We start from the raw sequence: 19,978 nt of genomic DNA on the forward strand, positions 1-19,978 counted from the left end.
ATCTTTATAAACACATTTCCTTATCTGTCAGGGCTTCTGCAGTGTGAAACATTTAGTTATACAATAGCTTCCCCCCTCATCATCATGTTGCGCTTAACAGAATTAACAGAGTCTAAATGAAAACACAAAACTAAATACAAAATCATATAGACCTCAAATAGGAAACAGATGGAAAGAGAAGACAATAGAATTACATTTAGATCATTTTATTTAAATCACTGAAGTGTAAAAGCCCTAACAAAGAAGTTAATGAGGTGGAACATTGATATAAGGAAGGGCTTAAATCTTTGCAACTTATATTCAGCCATTTCAGTAGAAGCTTCCTAAACAGTTCATAAAAACACAAATCCACATATCACAAGGAAGTATTTATTCCTTAATTGCAGCAGAAAATGCTAATATGGGATAACATTTTCTTAATTTTTTTCTGTACCCAAGCATACTGCTTGGTCTCTCAATCAATTTCCTTGAGATTTTGATATGAAAACAAAAAATTAAATGCCTTTGTAAAGTACTGATACCAAGTTTTATCAGTAGAGAAAAAATTCTCACAATTTAAAAATCTATCCAACTGGCCTACCATCTACCAATTAGTCATGTTTTGCATCTCTCTCCCATCCCTCCCCACGGCCCCCCTCAGTAATAAGTGAGAACTGGCCTCTAATAAAAAAAGGAAATCCTCAATATGGGCCTCAAGCATAAAGCCACCTGATAACTGACTAAATGATATAAATCACACTTCTGAAGTATACAAAACAAATTTACCTTATAAAAAAACCCCAAATAATATTCTGTATTATAACAACCCTCAGCTTTTTATGGTCAAGTAAGGCATGGCCATTATTGAACTGGAAAGTATCATTTTAATGTGTTAATCAATATTTATTTAAGAAACAGATATCTATATAAATTAAGTATTTTTAAGTTTCTAACACTTGCCTCTAACACTTATTTTTAAGTTTCTAACACTTGCCTCCTGGAGCACTCTATATAATGGTAGTATACTATTTATAAATTAATTTTTTCAAAATGACCAGAAATATTTTTAAAGGCATGAAAGCAAATGACAAACCTCCTTTAGCAAGGACAAGGCATGCATTATGCTGAAAGACAGGCTGGAGCTGTGCCAAATCACTGTGGGAAAGAAATTCTCAAGCAGAGATTCCCTCCCATACTACCCCCTTCCCAAGAGGAGTGGGAATGGTTATCCAGAGAAAACTCCATCTGCATACAATATGAGGGTGACACTTCTTAAGGAAAATTTCTCAGTTTTAACAAATTGAATGAGATATTTCATCACATTTTAATGTATTATATTTTTATAATTTTTTGGTTGTTTTAGTAAACAGAGTTTAGATGCATTACTATTCACAAATGCTTACTTCACAGTTCAATCTAGCACCATGATAGTCATCATTAGGAATAGAGTGGATTTGGAACAATAACAAATGAGAGATAACATAAAAAGAAAAATTTGCTGAATGCAAAGCATTGTGACTTGGTCAGTTTTTGTTCTGGTTTGTTTTTGCTAATATTGTCTTCTGCTACGATGCCTTTTCTTTCACTAGTCTCTTTGGCCCAATAGTGCATTTTCATGACAAAATTATTTTTTCTCAAAATATAACAAGGATTAATAGTTTACAGAAGTTCCTAAAGAAGTATGGGTAGACCGGCTGGTGTGGCTCAGTGTTTGAGCATTGACCCATGACCCAAGAGGTCCCTGGTTGGATTCCCAGTCAGGACACATGCCAGGGTTGTGGGCCCAATCTTCAGTAGGAGGTGTGCAGGAGGCAGCCAATTGATGATGTTTCTCTCTCATCGATGTTTCCATCTCTCTATTCCTCCCCTTTCCTCTCTCTCTCAAAATCAATAAAAACTTTTTTCTTAAAGAGGTAAAAGTCCCTTGGAACCAAAGGGCTATTAGTTATACTGAATTAACGTATTTTATTCAGCACCTTTTGGCACAATTCTGCATAAGATGCTGTGTGTTAGAAGGTATGAGAATGAATCTACAATCTGCCCTCACAGTACTTCTCATGTTTTAAAGGGAAGTGGACAGGGGCCAGGATAGAGCCAGCAACTAAAGTACATACCCTTGACTGGAATAGAACCCAGGACACTTCAGTTCTATCCACTGAGCAAACTGGCTAGGGGCTAAAGCAGTATTGAAAGGGAGATAAATAGTACTAAATGTCTGGACTAGAAAATAAGTTCTCAAATAAATGACCTCAAGAATCTATTAAAAAAAGAGCAAATTAAACCCTAAGTAAGCAGACCATAGAGAGTAATAAAGATCAGAACATAAATCAATGAAATAGGAAAAAAAACAACAACAATAAAAAGGTCAATGAAAGGAAAAGCTGGTTCTTTAAGAAAATCAATAAAAATTATAAATTCCAATAAGACTGATCAGAAGAAAAATGCAAAAGACAAAAATTATCAGTATAAAAAATGAGAATGGCAACATCACAACAATTATACAAATATTAAAGGGATATGAGAATATTAACTTTATGCTAATGAAATGGAAAAATTCCTTAAATTCCTTAAAAGAAACCAACTACTAAAACTCACTCATGAAGAAACAGGTAACTTGAATAACCCTACTTCCATCAAAGAAACTGATCTGTAGTAAAAAAACAACAACAAAAACCTTTCCACAAAGAAAACTAGAGGCTTGAAAGCCTTCACTGTACTAAACATTTAAAGAAGAAGAAATAGGCCCTGGCCAGGTGGCTCAGTTGGTTGGAGCATTGTCCTGTACACCAAGGGGTTGTGGGTTCAATTCCCTGTCAGGGCACATCCCTAGGTTGTGGGTTCGATTTCCAGACGGGCGTGTGTGGGAGGCAACCAATTGATGTTTCTCTCTTTCATCAATGTTTCTTTCTCTCTCTCCCCCATTCCTTTCTCTCAAAAAATCAATAAAAGCATATCGAATAAAAAAAGGGAGAAAAAAATTCTACAGAAACATTCCCAAACATTGAAAAAGAGGTAATACCTCCCAATTTATTCTATGAGGCCAGCTTTATCCTGAGAGCAAAACTAGTCAAAAACATTAGAAAAAAGGAAAACTACAAATCAATTCCCTCATAAACACAGATACAAAATATCTTAACAAAATTTTAGTAAATTGGGTTTCACAATATATAAAAAGGATAATCCATCATGACCAAGTGGGTTTTATCACAGAAGTGTTAGGTTGGTTTAATATTTGAAAGCAAAGTAATTCACCACATACAGCTTTTAAAAAGAAAAATCACATAATCATTTCAATAAGTGTAGACAACGTATTTGGCAGAATATAACTTACATTCCTGATAAAAACTGCTCATCAATCTGGGAATATAAGGACATTTTCTCAAAAAAGCATCTACATAAACCCCAAGTTAACATCATAGTTAACTGGAATACTGAATGCTTTCCCTGCTAAGATCAGAATCAGGAACAACACAAGGATATCTAATCTTGCCAATTCATTCTTTCAGGATATTTTTGTTAAGCACAGAATTCTACATTTGCAGTTATTTCTTTTATCCTTTAGAGGATATGACTAAGTTGTCCTCTGGCTTCCATGGTTTTAATGAGAGGGGAGAAAAGAGAGGAAATAGGGGGAAAGAAAGATTAATTCTGATGGTTTGCGTTCATGCAGTTTAATCTCTTCACATGCCTGGTTATTTATGATTGTGTTTGCCAAAGATTCTATTTTCAAAATCTTGTTGTAACTATAATTTGAAGCTTATGAGGCTACTTTTTCCAGGAGAACTATTTGCTTCTGCCAGGATCTTTGGAGAAGAGCACTGTGGAATCAGCTCAATCCAATTTTAGAGACCAATATGATTCAAAACTAAGGGCAGTCCCGACAAAAGCCTGTCAGCTGCATATTCCTATCTACCCACATTCCTAAAGTATAGACATCCAAGCTAAACCAAAGTTGGGAGCAGGGGGGAGAGGTTGCTCATGAGATTCACCACCTTGGTGGGCTCTGTCTGCCCTAATCCCAGTCTCCTAGTCTTGAGGCTGTCAGCTGTTCGCTCAGATTGATATAAGCCCCAAAGGAAAAAGTTGCTCCAAACATTGGGCTCATCTCCCAGGGCCTCTATCTTCCTCAGTTTCTTAGTTATCAGTAATTCTTAGTTATCAGTTATCTTGTATATCCAAAGACTTTAGGAAGATTCTATTTTAGATTAACTTCTACAATAGACCTATACCTTCTATAGAATATATACATTCCACTCAGCTTTTCTACACGTATTTAGTGAGACTGTTGGTCTGAATTAACTACTCCATCACTGCTCTAAGTGGAAATCTTCTAAGTACTAGTAATAATCCCTTGTTTATTAGTGATTTTAAATATTGAAAATTAATCCACATATAATTCACCCTTTAAAGTGTATAATTCAGAAATTTTCAGTATATTAAGTTGTGAACCATCACAATGAACTAATTCCACATTTTCATCACCCCCCCAAGGAAATCTTATAACCATTAGTATAGTCACTGCCTATTTCCCCTCCACCACTCCAGCTTCCTATCAATCACCAATCTATTTTCTACATCTTTGGATATGCCTATTCTGCACACTTTGTATAAATGAAATTTTAAATGCATCCTTTTATATCTGGCTTCTTTTACATAGCACAATGTTCTTGTGTGTGTGTGTGTGTGTGTGTGTGTGTGTGTGTGTTTTATTTATTGTTTAAGGTATTACAAATAGTAGTAAATATGTCTCCTTTTTTTTTCCCCATTGACCTCCCTCCGGCCTCCCCTACCCTCCGGTACTTGTCCTCCCTGGCCCCCCAGTGTCTTGCGTCTATTGGTTGTGCTTAAATGCATGCATACAAGTCCTTCAGTTGATCTCTTACCCGCCCCCCCCCCCCAACCCTCTCTTACCTTCTCCCTGTAGTTTGGACAGTCTGTTCGATGCTTCTTTGCCTCTATTTTTGTTCAACAGTTTATAATGTTCTTTATATTCCATAAATGAGTGAGATTATGTGGTATTTATCTTTCACTGACTGGCTTATTTCACTTAGCATAGTGCTCTCCAGTTCCATCCACGCCGTGGCAAATGGTAAGAATTCCTTTTTTTTTTTTTACAGCAGCATAGTATTGTACCATGTATCAATACTTCGTTCCTTTTTTATTGCTTAATAATATTCTATTGCATAAATATACTATTGTTTGTTCATCAGTCAGTGGACATTTGGACTGTTTCCACTTTCAGTTGCTATGAATGATGCTATGAACACTCATGTACACATTTTCATTTACACATACATTTTTAATTCTCTGGATTATGTACTTAGGGGGATTGCTGGATCATATATAACTATGTTTACCTTTTTGAGGAGCTTCCATACTATTTTCCAAAGCAGGCGCATTATTTTACACCACCACAGCAATATATAAGGGTTCTCATTTCTCCACATCCTTGCTAACACTTGTTATTGTCTGTTTTATTTTTATTATAGCCATCCTAATGATTGTAAAGTAGTATCTCCTTATTGTTTTGCATTTCACTAATGACTAATAATGTTGAGTACCTTTTCATGTGTCAATTAGCCAGTTGCACATTTTCTTTGTACAAATGTCTTTTCAAATCTTTTCCCCATTTTTTAAAATTGGATTGTCTTTTTATTGTTGAGTTGTAATATATTCTGGATCCAAGTTCCTTAGAAGATACATGATTTGCCAATATTTTCTATGTCTGTGGATTGTCACAATTTTCAATTTCTTGATAGTATCTTTTGAAAAACAAGGATTTTTAATTTTGATGAATTCCACTTTACCTATTTTTACTTTTTTCACTGTGCTTTTGGTGTGAAATCTAAAAAATCATTGCCTAATACAAAGTCACACCTTTGTATTTCCTCTAATATTTACACCTTTGTTTTCTTCTAAGAATTTTATAGTTTCAGCTGTTAAACTTAGGTCTTTGATCCATTTTGAGTTAGTTTTTAGATACTTTGTGAAGTGGGAATCCAACTTCATTCTTTTATATATAAGTATCCATTGTCCCAGCATGATTTCTTGAAAGACTAGTCTTTCACTATTGTCATGGTGCCCTTGTTAAAAAATGAATTTACCATAATGCAAAGGTTTGTTTCCGTACTCTCCATTCTTTACTGTTGAGCTACATGTCCTTACTTAAACCAGACCCTATAGTCAAAGAATCAGCTTTTGGTTTGATTTTTCTCCAATGTTTTTCTATTTTCCATTTCATTTTCACTTATTTCTGCTCTAATCTTTATTATTTCCTTTCTTCTTGCTTTAGGTTTAATTTGCTTTTCTTTCCCGTGTCTGTTCCTGTGAATTCAAATGACCACCTGGAGTACTTCCCTTGCCCAATGCAGCTTTACTTCCATCCACCACCTTTGTGCTATTATTAAAAATATGTATTTCATTTCTACATATCAGAGACCCAACAATACATTATATACGTTATCTTATACAATTGCTTTTAAAAAGAAAAATGTACGTTTACTATCTTTTATAATTACCTTTACCATTGCTCTTTGATTGTGTGTGTGTGTGTGTGTGTGTGTGTGTGTGTGTGTAAATTCAAATTACTGTCTGGGTCACTTGCTTTCAACCTGAAGAACTTCCCTTTAGTATTCCTTGTAGGCGAGTCTGCCAGCAACAAATTCTCTCATCTTCTATTTATCTGCAAATGTCTTCATTTCACCTTCAGTTTTGAAACATAAGAATTCTTGGTTGACAGGTTTTCCCCCCTTCTTTGAGTATTTTGAACATGTTCTCCCACTACCTTTAGATCTCCACTATTTCTGTTGAGAGAAGTCACTTGTTAATCTTTTGAGGTTCTCTTGTAAGTGGTGAGTTGTTTTTCTCTTGCTGCTTTCAAGGTTTTCTCCTTATTTTTGTCTTTCAACATTTTCAACTGTTTATAGGTGTCTTGCATATATCCTATTTGGAGTTAAATGAGCTTCCTAGAAAAGTACTTTTTTTTTATTTTAAGTAAATTAGGGAACTTTTCAGCCATTATTTCTTCAAACGCTCTGCTTCTTTCTCTTCCCTTCTTCTGGTTCTCCCATCATGTATATGTTGGTGTGCTTAATAGTATCCCATATTTTTCTGAGGTTCTGTTCTTCATTCTTTTTTCTCCTGTTCTTTGGATTACATAACCTCTATTGATATATCTTCAAGTATACTAACCTTTCTTTGCCATTTCAAATCTTCTATTGAACCCTACTAGTCAATTTTTCATTTTAGTTGTATTTTTCAATTCCAGAATTTCCATTTGGTTCTTTTTCCTTTGTAATTTCTATCTGTTTATATTATCTACTGGATGCAACCTCATTGTCATATCTTCCTGTTTGTTTTTTTAGGATATGATTTTATTGATTTGAGAGAAAGGAAAGTGAGAGAAACACTGATGTGAGAGAAAATCATCTATCAGTTGCTCCTCATACACATGCCAACTGAGGATCGAACCGGCAACCTACGCATGTGCCCTGAGTAGGAATCAAACCTGCAACCTTTCGGTGTATAGGATGCTCCAACCAACTGAGCCACACCGGCGAGGGCACTTCCTTACTTTTTAAATTACGATTCATTTAGTTCTTTGAAAATAATTATGACTACTTTGACGTCTTTGTTAAATCTGACATCTGGTCACTGTCATAGGCAGCTTCTATTGCCTGCTCCCCCCCCCACCCCCCACCCCAACACACACACACACACACACACAGTGTACGTATTATACTTTCCCTCTGCATGTCCTGTAACTTTTTGTTGGACATTTTAGATAACATACTGTAACAACTCTGGGTCTTCATCCACCTCCTCTCCCCCTGGGCGTGTTATTGTTATTTGTGTGCTTACTTGTTTCTCGACTGGCTAGATTATTTTAATGAAATCTTTTTCCCTTTTCTCCCATAATTTGTATTCAACCAAATATGAATTATTGTGTTCAGTCCTGAACGCCACATTTGAAGAATACTAACAAATAAAAGCTTCCAGGATAGGGAGGGTTTCAAAATGTCATAGACAAAAAGGCTAAGGGAATTGAGGAGAGGTCACAGAACTTTGACAAATAGATAAACATTATAGCAAACAGACTTTAGCTCAAATATAAGGAAGAATTTTTTTTTTAAATAAGCAATTCAATATGGCATATGCTACCTTATAAAATAATGAGGCTTCCATTTTTAAGCAGAAGTTTTCAAACTGTCACAACTATAAGTCCTTGTTTGGGAGGGGAGGTGTGAGTAGATGATCACATTTTCTGTGACTGTCAAAAACCCTGGCCTTGAATATATCTAGTCATTTTGATATAAAGCAGAGTACTTTACATGCCTCTAAATATATACTACTATTATAAATAAACTATTCACTTCCAGAAACATTTGCTTACAAAGAAACCTTCTTAAATGTTTCCCTACCACACAGTTCCTTTGAGATTGCTATTAAAAGTATTTTCCTGCTTAGTCACATATCTAGATTACTACATAAGCCACTGAGAAAGGATTACTTTGAACTTCTACATTCTCTCATGTACTTGCTTTAAAATACTAAAATAAAAATAGTTCATTTTTGAGAGTTGCTCATTTTTTAAAATAAAATAATTGAGATCCAGCACTCACCAGAAGAAATGTTACCAGCACCTTTATAGTCAATAGAAAACGCAGATGTGACTCCATTGGCTGCCCCCAGTTCGCACATGGAAATTTGATAAGGGGGTCTCAGCTTGATTTCCGTCTGCATGTCAGATAGATTTATCTTTGTTGAAAGAGACCTGGGATTATTATATCGCTGCTTGGTCCTCTGAATGAAGTTATCTATGTAAAATAAAAAATAAATGTCCTTGCAGTCATTTGTTAATTAAATAATTTGAGAGTGTGAGGTTTATGGGTAGTAAATTTTGCAGATAAACTGTTTAATTTGTTATCCAAAACTGTTGAATTGTCATGAAGTGTTCTAATATTTATGTTTCATGGTTAATATATCATGGAGTTATCAGTTGCTCACTCTAGAAATGATACCGCGTAGGAATTAATAATTCTAAGTAAACTAATGATTTAACACTATCTGACTGAGAATATTTCTACTAGTATATCCACTTCAATGAATTACTTTGAACTTCTACAACAAAACAAAAAAATAATAGCTTTAATTTTTAAACCAAAATCTTAATTTTTATATGGATTCATATCTCATAAAATAGTAAGTCTGTATTTATCAGTTGTAATTCCATAAGAACATACACTGTAAATTGCATGTTCTTATAAACCTGTTTTCTTATTTATTGCTTACACCATTAGAATGCATATTTAAAAAAATAAATTTAATAAAAGATAATTCCTAAATATCTTCCAAGATATCTCCTAAATCAGCGGTTGCAAACCAGTGGTCTGCGAGGTCCGAAAGGTTGGCGACCACTGTCCTAAATAATATTCCAATTTTATTTTCACAATTTGTAACTTGGTTTCACTATTTTTTCCCTTGTACATCTGGAGTCAAAAAAATTAATGCCCACAGGCCAAATCTAGTCTGCTGACCATTTTTGTAAATAAAGTTTTATTAGAATATAACTGCATTCATCCATTTCTACATTGCCTATGGCTGCTTTCCAGGTATAATGGCAGGGCATCCATGGTGCTTAAAGCCTAAAATAATTACTATACGGTCCTTTGCAGCAAATGTTTGCAAACCTCTGTTCTATATTAAGCAGACTATAAAAGATTATCACACAAACACAAAATTCTGAATCTCTGGCTTATAAATTTCTCATTCAGAAACTATCCTCTGGGATTAATTCTTTATGCCAATAATCAAAATTACCTCCACAGCTCAAACTCAATTTTTTCTAATATGAAGACGTTGTCATAATTTATAGACCATTTGTTAAATTATTCTATCAAAAGCAGAATTTTTTGAGTTTTCCCTCTCCCCCATTTCTCCCCCCAGTGAAGATAAAAAATCCCTTATGACTGGCTGGAGACAGGATAATTAAAAGGAAAAAAAATCAAGCCCTTACCAAATTCAATGAAACAGTATGGCCTGACAGCAGTGTTGGTCTTCGACATGTTATAAGTAGTAATGAATTCCTTCTGAAGCTCATCCAGGAAAGAGAAGGCCAGAACATTTGGGTAATTTTCAGTGCACAACATCATGTAGCTCACTCCCAGAGAGCTAATAAAACTAGAGTATAAAAAACATCGGTTTAAAAATTTCAAAGTAAATTAAGGTAATTCGTTGCTTTACAAGACTGATTCTATTACAACATAAACTGCTGCTACAAGTGGCAATGAAGATATTAACATTATATATTCTAGCAAAAAATATTAAAGAAACTAAATACTATTTTTAGTTGTGGTTTAAAAATAGTAGACAAAAAAGGGGAATATACCTACAGAGGAACACTCAGCATGGTATTAACACTTCAGTTATTTATCACTTGGGGTAGAAAGCAAGGGGAAAAAAGCTTTTCTGGGTGAAAAAAAATTCTCCAGTAGGACATGCATGCCATCAATCTCTAATCTACTGTTAAAATTGCTAAGTATAAGAAAAATATTATTTTTGAAATAGAACCTTCCACACTGAATACCAGTCTCTAAAATAAAGCACTTCAACCATTAAATATAAAACTGTGTGACATTATAAAAGTGAGTATGCCTTATGGATTTTAGAAATCTAAACCAAATACATCTTATAGGAAACAAGGTGAAAACAAGACTTTGCCCTCAATGGGACAGTAAGGAGATAAGAACCAGAAAGAGACTGTGTCCACCATGAGTGGCATTCTACCAGGAACTTATTTTCTCACTTACAGTGGGGCCTTGACTTACGAGTGTCCCGACTAACGAGTTTTTCGAGATATGAGCCGTCTCTTGGCCCATTTTTTGCTTTGAGTTGCGAGCTAAAATTCGGGTTACGAGCCAGCTTCAGATACCCCACCACTAGTTGGCGCAGCGAACATCACAGTGAACGCCACAACATCAGCCCAGCATCACGTGTCTCACTCGTTCACTTTATGATTTGACATACGAGTAATTTGAGTTACGAGCTCTGTCATGGAACGAATTAAACTCGTAAGTCAAGGCCCCACTGTATTCTTCCCTTATTAGGTCAACTTTCAATTACCCTCCAATGATGAAGAGCTAAATAATGAAGAAGTTATCCCATGAATAGAGACCCACTTTAGGCACCAATTTTAACCTCATTAAATAAAAAAAAGCATTAATATGCAATATTCCAGTTGATAGCAACTTATAATAGTAAGCTAAAGGAGAAAAAGATGATTTTAAGTGGCCAAAGGTGATTATACTATCAGAGCCTTGGATAAAACACAGAGCAAGGAAAATTTGCCTTTGACATCCTTCATTTCCTTTTCTGCAGAGTTTATCTATTTCCGATTCACTCTTTCCCTCTAACCCTAACACCTTCACACCCCAGAAAATGTAGATCCTCACTTTTTTAGATAATCTATCACAGGTAATCCCTAATTTACTTATTGGTTAGTATTCCAGAAGTTTATAGCACCTAGAAATCATTTTCCCACAGAAACTACATTGTAAGTTCCTAGACCAGTTCGTAAGAGCCTATTTGACATACGTGGTGCTGAAAACTGAAGATTTCTCCATAATAAACAGTGTGGCTTTGTTGGTTGGAGCATCGCCTCTTACACCAAAAGGTTGTGGGTTCAATTCCGGTCAGGGCATATACCTAGGTTGCAGGTGTGGTCCCAGGTTGGGGTATGCACGAGAGGCAACTAATTGATGTTTCTCTCTCATATCAATGTTTCTCTCTCTCTCACTCTCTCTCAAAAATCAATAAACATATCCTCGGGTAAGGGTTTAAAAAATGCTAGTAATGAAACAAAACAGGAAAGCAGGAACCACAAGTTATTTTCTTCCCCCAGGTGGTTTGGTAGCTATTGGTGGGTTGCATTCTCCTGCCATGCCCCTTTCCCACCAAACATCTAGTCTCCAATGAGATCATGCTGTCTCATCAATCTCAGACTTTACACATACTCTGTTCCTCATTATTTCTCAACCAAAAAGAAAAAAGAGGGATAGTTTTCACTGAATTCTTTTTCCTGGTTAATTTTTATCTCCATAAAAAGTGAAAATAATTAGGAGAATTAGGAATGCTCCCTGTTAAGAGAGCTTAAAGGTAAAGGAAGACAACTCTTCTACCACAGAACAATGTGAATGCTGAAGACAAAAGACTGTGGTACAGATATACTATTTATTAGTTTTGTGAGTTTGAGCAAGTTTTTTTATATTCCTATGGCTCAGTTTCAGTTTCCTCATCTACATATAAAACAGGTGTAGTAATACTATAATGGCTATCTGCCCAGCATCCTTCTCGTCTTCCCTCTGGGAAATTATCTCAATCCTACTACCTATTCCCTATGACTTTGGCAAAGCTGTCCATCAAAGGGTTGGGCATGTGATCCAGGATCCAACTAAGAGTACCTTAACCCTCTAACCCCAATGTTACTCCAGAAATGGACCACAACACAGCAAGACCAATAAAGTCCTTTTCTTGAAACAGAAGGGGAGGGGTTGCTCAGCTGGAATGAAGTAAGCCTGGAGCTGCCTGTACAGTATTCTCTACTACATGGAGAATACCCATATGCAAAAGGAAAGAGACTGGAAAAATGAGAGAAAGTTTCCTGATAACCTCTGAGCCCCTGGCTCCAGCCAACCAAGAAGCCCTTCACAATACCCTTGTTTTTGCTTAAGCCAGAATAAGTTGTGTTTCTGCCCTCAGCAATGGGAAAGAGCTCTATTTATTAGCCATTCAAAGAGCTGTTGTGATATTTAATAACAACCTAAGTAGAGGGCCTGATAATTGGAGGTACTGTGATAATGTTGAAATTGTTACTCCTGTAATCAGAACATAACACCAAATAGTGAAAGAAAAGCACTGCTAGGAACTAAAACCAAAAGGCAGGTAAGCCTAAAATATACAATAGCCTTCCCAGCTGCAGGCAGCAGTCTGGGGACAGATATGGAGAAAGTGAATCCTTAGGAAAGGAGAGAATCTATGAAGCTCACAGCCATGATCAGACTTCAAATGAATTCACAGTGAAAAAACTAAGAAAGTTTATTTCTTGCACTAATATTCACAAGTATGATTGGCCTCCCAAAGACATTTGTCTTCTCATAATATCAGTGTCTCAAGATTTTAAGATCTCATAAGATTCAACTTAGTTTTCATGTGGTTCATAATTATTGCTTTAGTCGTTGTTGTTTCCTAAGTAGTGACAAATGTTTACATTTTAAATATTTATGACAATTTAAGGAAAGTATCCTTTAACTTATGAAACAGATGAATACCTTAAAATTTTATGCAGAGAGAATTGTAATATCACTTCATAATGTGAAATCACAAAACTAGATTATGCACACACATCCTGCCCCAAATCAATGAGCCGAGTTGAAAAATTTTGGAGAGAAATGAAGACTTAATTTCATGGCACTCTGAACACAGCCAATACCCCCAAAACAACCATCCCTCACTGAGCAGCTACTAGGATGTGTGCAAGCATAGTGCCAGCACAAGCCATGCTCCACAGAATATGCTCCGCTAGCTGAACTGAAGTATTCAGTCACTACACTCTGATAAAGTCATCATTTTTCCAGCGACAGAAAATTAAAAGAAGTTTCTCAATTTTAAATATTACTCTCCTAATTTTTTTCTCAAAAATATCATCTTCCTCTGTCTATTCAACCAGAATCTAATGTGAGGTACCAACTGAATTAGCACATAATTATCTAGTTAGTTATTTTGTTTGCTGTGGTATTCTACAAACAGTACCTCAATTTCTATACAAAGTTGGAAACCACAATGCTAAGAGAAATAAAAAATGTTACAAGAAAAGTCATAAAAAGCTCCTTGTTATGACTGTCCCTTTTTATGTACATCAGATCTCAGAAATTTGAAAAACAATGTTTTGATCCAATGGACACCGTGAATCTTGTAAATGACCCATTATCACCTTTTGCTTTGGCTATAAGAAAGCTCAAAGCAATATCTGTGGCCCTCTCTAACAAATGAATGGACTATAAATAAAAAATAAATTATTTATACCTCCAAAGGAAGTGTCTGTATCTCTAAACGAAAATGTTACTTCAGCCCTAACTGGTTTGGCTTAGTGGACAGAGCGTCGGCCTGCGGACTGAAGGGTCCCAGGTTTGATTCCGGTCAAGGGCATGTACCTTGGTTGCGGGCACATCCCCAGTCAGGGGCGTGCAGGAGGCAGCTGAATTGATGTTTCTCTCTCATCGATGTTTCTAACTCTCTATCCCTCTCCCTTCCTCTCTGTAAAAAATCGATAAAATGTATTTAAAAAAGGAAAAAAAGAAAATGTTACTTCAGTGTACTATTCTACTATCTTTATTTTATTTCTTTACAAGATTTTCTTACCTGTACTCTTGAATTATTATTATTATTATTATTATTATTATTTTTGGTAAACTGAATTCACAACAGTTAAACAGAATTAGAGGGGTGTTTAAAATGTTACTACATTCTACTCTACTTTTAAGAGAATAAGGTAGAGGAACAGAAAACATTTGCAAAAAAAAGTGTGTGTGTGTGTGTGTGTGTGTGTGTGTGTGTAAGTCCAGGATGTCTGCCAGAATATACTATATACATGCCAATCTTCTATAATGTTGGTATCTGTCTACAGCATTATACAATAACTAAAATGCAGAATCACTCCAGGAACCCAAAGAGCCTCTGACTAGTAAATAAAATATTAAAATGTTTAAATTTTTTTCCTCCAAGTAACAGGATTAGCCTAAGACATCATTTTAGATATACTCACCATCGCCACTACCATTTTATAATTAAACCTTCAGAAAACCCAATTCCTATATATGCAAATTGACCGAAGGGTGTAACGACAGGTCACTATGTCATGCACTGACCACCAGAGGGCAGATGCTCAATGCAGGAGCTGCCCCCTGGTGGTCAGTGCACTCCCACAGGGGGAGTGCTGCTCAGCCAGAAGCCAGGCTTACGGCTGGGCTGGTGAGCACAGCGGCGGTGGCGGGAGCCTCTCCCGCCTTTGCTGCAGCCGGGCGGTAAGGAGTGAGGGGTCCCGGACTGCAAGAGCCCTGGACTGCAAGAGGGATGTCTGTCTGCCAGCTTAGGCCCTATCCCCAGGGATTGGGCCTAAACTGGCAGGCTGACATCCCCTGAGGGGTCCCGGACTGCGAGAGGGTTCAGGCCAGGCTGAGGGACCCCCCTGAGTGCACAAATTTCACGTACCGGGCCTCTAGTTAAAAATAGCAGCTTACCATTACTCAGGTCATCCAAACAATTATCGACATTCTCTAAGGGTCTGTCCTGGGCCTCTCAGAAACTCAGGGTGCTTCCACTCTCAGTTTCAACTTCTATGTCAGTGATTCCCAAAGTGGGCGCTACCACCCCCTGGTGGGCGCTGCAGCGATCCAGGGGGGCGGTGATGGCCACAGGTGCATTTGTTTTAACTTTTTTTGTATTACCTTTCTATTCTGAGTTCAATAAATAGTTTCATAATTTCAAACTTCAATGTTTCTAATTTACACCTTTCTTTACTATATTTTGCGAAAAAGGTAGAAACATTCATACATATATCTTTCTGTTTAATTGCTATTAAAATTTTAAAAAAATTAATTTCCAGGGGGCGCTGAGTAATATTTTTTCTGGAAAGGGGGCGGTAGGCCAAATAAGTTTGGGAACCACTGTTCTATGTGAATGATTCTAAAATTTCTATCCCACCTCAAAATGGAGCTTCATTATCTTGCTCTCCTTCCTCACCACCCACCCTCCTCTGGCCCATAAGCAACCCTTTCCAAAGACCTCATTTTGTCCAATTCCAAGGTTTCAGTCATCTTTGTTTCTTCCTTCTCCTCATCTCTGGGATTCCATTTTATAAGACTTAGCCGTTTCTTTTTTTGATGTGTCTTTATGGCTGGCATTTTCTTTTGCATTTACATTTGTATTTAACTATTTCAGGCCCTAATTAGAAGTTAGCCTCTCTTCTCTAAGACTTTCCATTTCACCCTACATTCCACTGTGTCAGCACTGTTTTTGTTTTTTTATCAAGTCACTTCCCTCAAACCTGTAGTAACAGCTTCCTATGACCTATTACAGTGATGGCGAACCTTTTGAGCTCGGCGTGTCAGCATTTGGAAAAACCCTAACTTAACTCTAGTGCCGTGTCACATATAGAAATTTTTTGATATTTACAACCATAGTAAAACAAAGACTTATATTTTTGATATTTATTTTATATATTTAAATGTCATTTAACAAAGAAAAATCAACCAAAAAAATGAGTTCGCATGTCACCTCTGACACGCGTGTCATAGGTTCGCCATCACTGACCTATTACATCAAAGAGACACCTGTCAATCAAAACTTTCAGGGGAATCCAGGGTCTGGCGTCACACTAATTATCTCACATTTCCCACAACTATCCCTAAATCACCACTCACTTCACTGGGACAAGCAGATTAATGTGACCACCATGCTAAGTCACATTCTTTATTCTGCCTCTCCTCCCTGTACTGGATTCCCTTCTCTGCCTTAGCCAAATCTTACTAATTCTTTAGGACATGGTTCATGTCTTTTCTCAATAATGAAGCCCTCTCTCTATTATATCCCATACAGACCTTGCCCTTATCTGATTTCTGACAGTATGCACAATCAGTATCAAACTGCTCAGGAGTTAACTGTGTTCTAATTGTTTCATGTGTATGCTCTCCAAGTGGCCTTATCTATTCCCATGGTTTTAATTACAAACCGTAAGCTGAGTTCCAAATCTAAATCTCCATACTTGTCCTTCTTCACTAAACTTCAGACTTACACATCCAGCTACCTACCTGACTGACAGTGCCTCTTGGATGTCTAACAGGCATCTCAGACTTACCATGTCCAAACAGACCTCTTGATTTTTATCACTTAAAACACTTATCTTCCAGTCCTGCTCACTTCATCCCCTTTATCTATCCAGATCCTCGGGACAAAAATCTAGAGGACTCTTAATTATTTTTCTCGCATCCCACTTTAATCCATAAGGAAGATTTGTTGGTGCTACTCCCAAAATACAGCCACAATCCCACCACTTCTCATTATCATCACCCTAGTTTAAGTTATAAAAATCACTGCTGCCTGAGTCTCCTAAATGATTTCTCTGCTTCCTCTCTTTCTCCCTTAGAGCCCATTCTTCACAGAGTAGCCCCGATGATCTACGGTACTCAAAGCTAAAATCAGATTATATAACTCTCCATCTTAATACTCTTCAATGGCTTCCTATTGTATTATTCAATTCAGACTCCCTCACATAACCTAGAAGGCCCTACATTATCTATCCCATTCCTACCTTTCTGGTCTCACTTTCTGCCACTCTATTAATTGCCCATATTGCTTCAGCATCTCTGGTTCATCTTGATCTGTACTGATGGCCTTCTGCACTGGCTGTTATCTCTGCCTTGCTCTTCATCCATAGCATCCTTTATATGACTGCTTTCTTTTTCATCTTTTAGGTCTCTGTTCTCAGAGAGACCCTTGACTACCACAAAGTCACTCTCCATCCTATCAGTTTTACTTTCTTTAGATATAATGAATAGCGATGAATACTATCCCCTTTGACTAGAATGTAAACTTAAGTTTTTTGAAAGCAGGTATAACGTAAGATTTTTTTAAATTTCCCATTACAGTTTGCCTGGGCATGTAAGAACACCAGTAAATACCTAGTGATCAACTTATAAGATGGCACATCTGAGATCTGCAAAACTATAAATTTTTCTAAAGCCAGATAAAAAAGGGGACCTACTATTTAGTATAAATTAAGAATCACATGATTAACTCAAACAGGTTTTCCTAAACAAACACTAATTTCTATTTTCACCACTTAAATTTCATTAAAATGACAACCACTAAGCAAGTGATTTTCATGAAGCAAATTAAAGTCTTACTTAATGTTATAATGACCAGTTTTCAGTGTACTTCTATCGGGAAGCTGAGCAAGTTTCCTTGAGAGCATTTTAAAGTACTTTCTGCACTCCTGCACGCCTGTGCCTTGTTCATTGTCAGTAGAAGCAGAAAGCGGCAGTCCATCTCTAACACGAATAACTGAGGCAGATAAAATCATAGACATTTCAAGCGACAGAGAAGACCTAAAACAAAACGAAAATTTTGGGTTAGATAAAAAATTAAAGCCAAAGCTGATAAACAGTGTAAAAATGTTCAACACATTAATAATCAAAGATATACTAATTAAAACGATGAGTATGCTTTCCTTAACAAATTAGTTTAAAAAAAAATACCTGTTTCTTTCTGGCATTTTCATAAGTATTGGACAATATTTAACAGAGTTTAATATTTATGCCGCCCTAACTGGTTTGGCTCAGTGGATAGAGCGTCGGCCTGCGGACTGAAAGGTCCCAGGTTCGATTCCAGTCAAGGGCATGTACCTTGGTTGCGGGCACATCCCCAGTAGGAGGTGCGCAGGAGGCAGCTGATTGATGTTTCTAACTCTCTATTCCTCTCCCTTCCTCTCTGTGAAAAATCAATAAAATATGTTTAAAAAAATAATATTTATGCCCTTTGACCACAAAAAATTTAAATACCATATAACCCTATCCTAAGGAAAGTAATTGGAGTCAGACAAAATTTTAAACAGAAAGGCATCCTTTCACAGCAATAACTGAAACAACATGAACATCCAATAACAGGGGGATAGTTAAATAAATTAAGATACACTCATATGACAGAATATATTGCAGATACTAAAGGTTATGTTTGTGAAAAATAGTTTAATAATGTGGTAAATTGCTCTCTGTTAGGTAGAAAAAAAGGCATGATGAAAGCACCAAATGTTTTCTATAGAGACAAAGAAAAGAAAGAAGGGAAAGATAAATGGAGAAACAGATACAGGAAGGAAACATATCAAAATTAGAATAATGCTTATCTCCAGGAAACAGTATGATGGTTATCATTTTATAATTTCCTAAATTTTCATATTTCACAATGGGCACATCTTACTTTTATACCCAGAAAAAAATATTATTTACAGTAAATCTCAAAGCTAAAGGAATTAATGGTTTTAATACTATCTTCAATCTTTTTACCAGAATGTAAATCATAATAGCCTCTCTTATTACATTCTGATCATGCCTTATAAAAATAAATAAAAGGTCTACATAGGCGTGGGTTTGAAAGAAATCAAGTAAATAGTCAAACTTTGATTTGAAAAAATACGCAGTTCTCAAATTTTAGCTTATATAAAAAATCACTGGTAGTTTGGTTAGAAATGTTGATTTCTGGGCCAACCTCCAAAATATTCTGATCCATTGCGGAATGGGACTTGAGAATCTTCCCATTTTTAACAAGTTCCCCAGGTAATTACTATGCTATTGTCTAAAGATCATACTTTGAAAAACATTGAATTAAACATGTTGACAGTGTGAAATTAAGTGATAACTGTTTTCTGTTAGGCCATCAGAGCACTACCCCACTGAATGCTTCTCTTTCACCAGTAGTCGGGGCAACTGGAAACTGAAAAAATCTGGTAACAATTTCATGACATTATATCTCAGAGAGTAATTTAGTCTTTACCCACCCAGTTCAGGTGGGTCAATTTTATCTCATTCCAAAATGAAAAATTGAGTTAGTAATATATCGAAAATGGTATAGAAAACCAACTGGTACTGAGTTTGGAAATCAGGAATCCCTAATTTTTATTGCTGTGTGAAGTCAAAATCTGACTGCCCATTGACAATGGTAACTGATTGACAATAAACATTAACCCAAATAATAATGCTAATGCATTATACTTACTCCCCCCTTTTCCTGTTTTCATGAGGAAATGACAGGAATAGCTAGGTATTAATATGTCATTACCCTTTATATTTTTCTCCTCTATAATTTACTTAAAAGGGAAAAAACCCAGCAGGAATTAAATTAGCCTTTACCATAATGGATTCTTTAAAGTTCCAACATGACATAAATGATTTGG

General features: G+C 36.2%; 1 protein-coding gene across 4 annotated transcripts in view; it reads right to left on the minus strand.

The window, feature by feature from the left end:
- Window positions 1–19,978, minus strand: part of SEC22A (SEC22 homolog A, vesicle trafficking protein) — a 50,005-nt gene that overhangs the window by 23,941 nt on the left and 6,086 nt on the right. For all 4 annotated transcript variants that reach the window (XM_023757349.1, XM_006092849.3, XM_014459278.2 and 1 more), the window contains exons 2-4: window positions 17,937–18,137; window positions 9,995–10,158; window positions 8,601–8,795 (exon numbers count right to left, since the gene is read on the minus strand). In XM_023757349.1, the coding sequence (XP_023613117.1) occupies window positions 8,601–8,795; window positions 9,995–10,158; window positions 17,937–18,118 (541 nt within the window). In that variant the 5' untranslated portion in view covers window positions 18,119–18,137. The remainder of the gene's footprint in view (window positions 1–8,600; window positions 8,796–9,994; window positions 10,159–17,936; window positions 18,138–19,978) is intronic.

Source organism: Myotis lucifugus, unplaced genomic scaffold (assembly GCF_000147115.1).
Source record: "Myotis lucifugus unplaced genomic scaffold, Myoluc2.0 scaffold_105, whole genome shotgun sequence".
Classification (NCBI taxonomy): Eukaryota; Metazoa; Chordata; class Mammalia; order Chiroptera; family Vespertilionidae; genus Myotis; species Myotis lucifugus.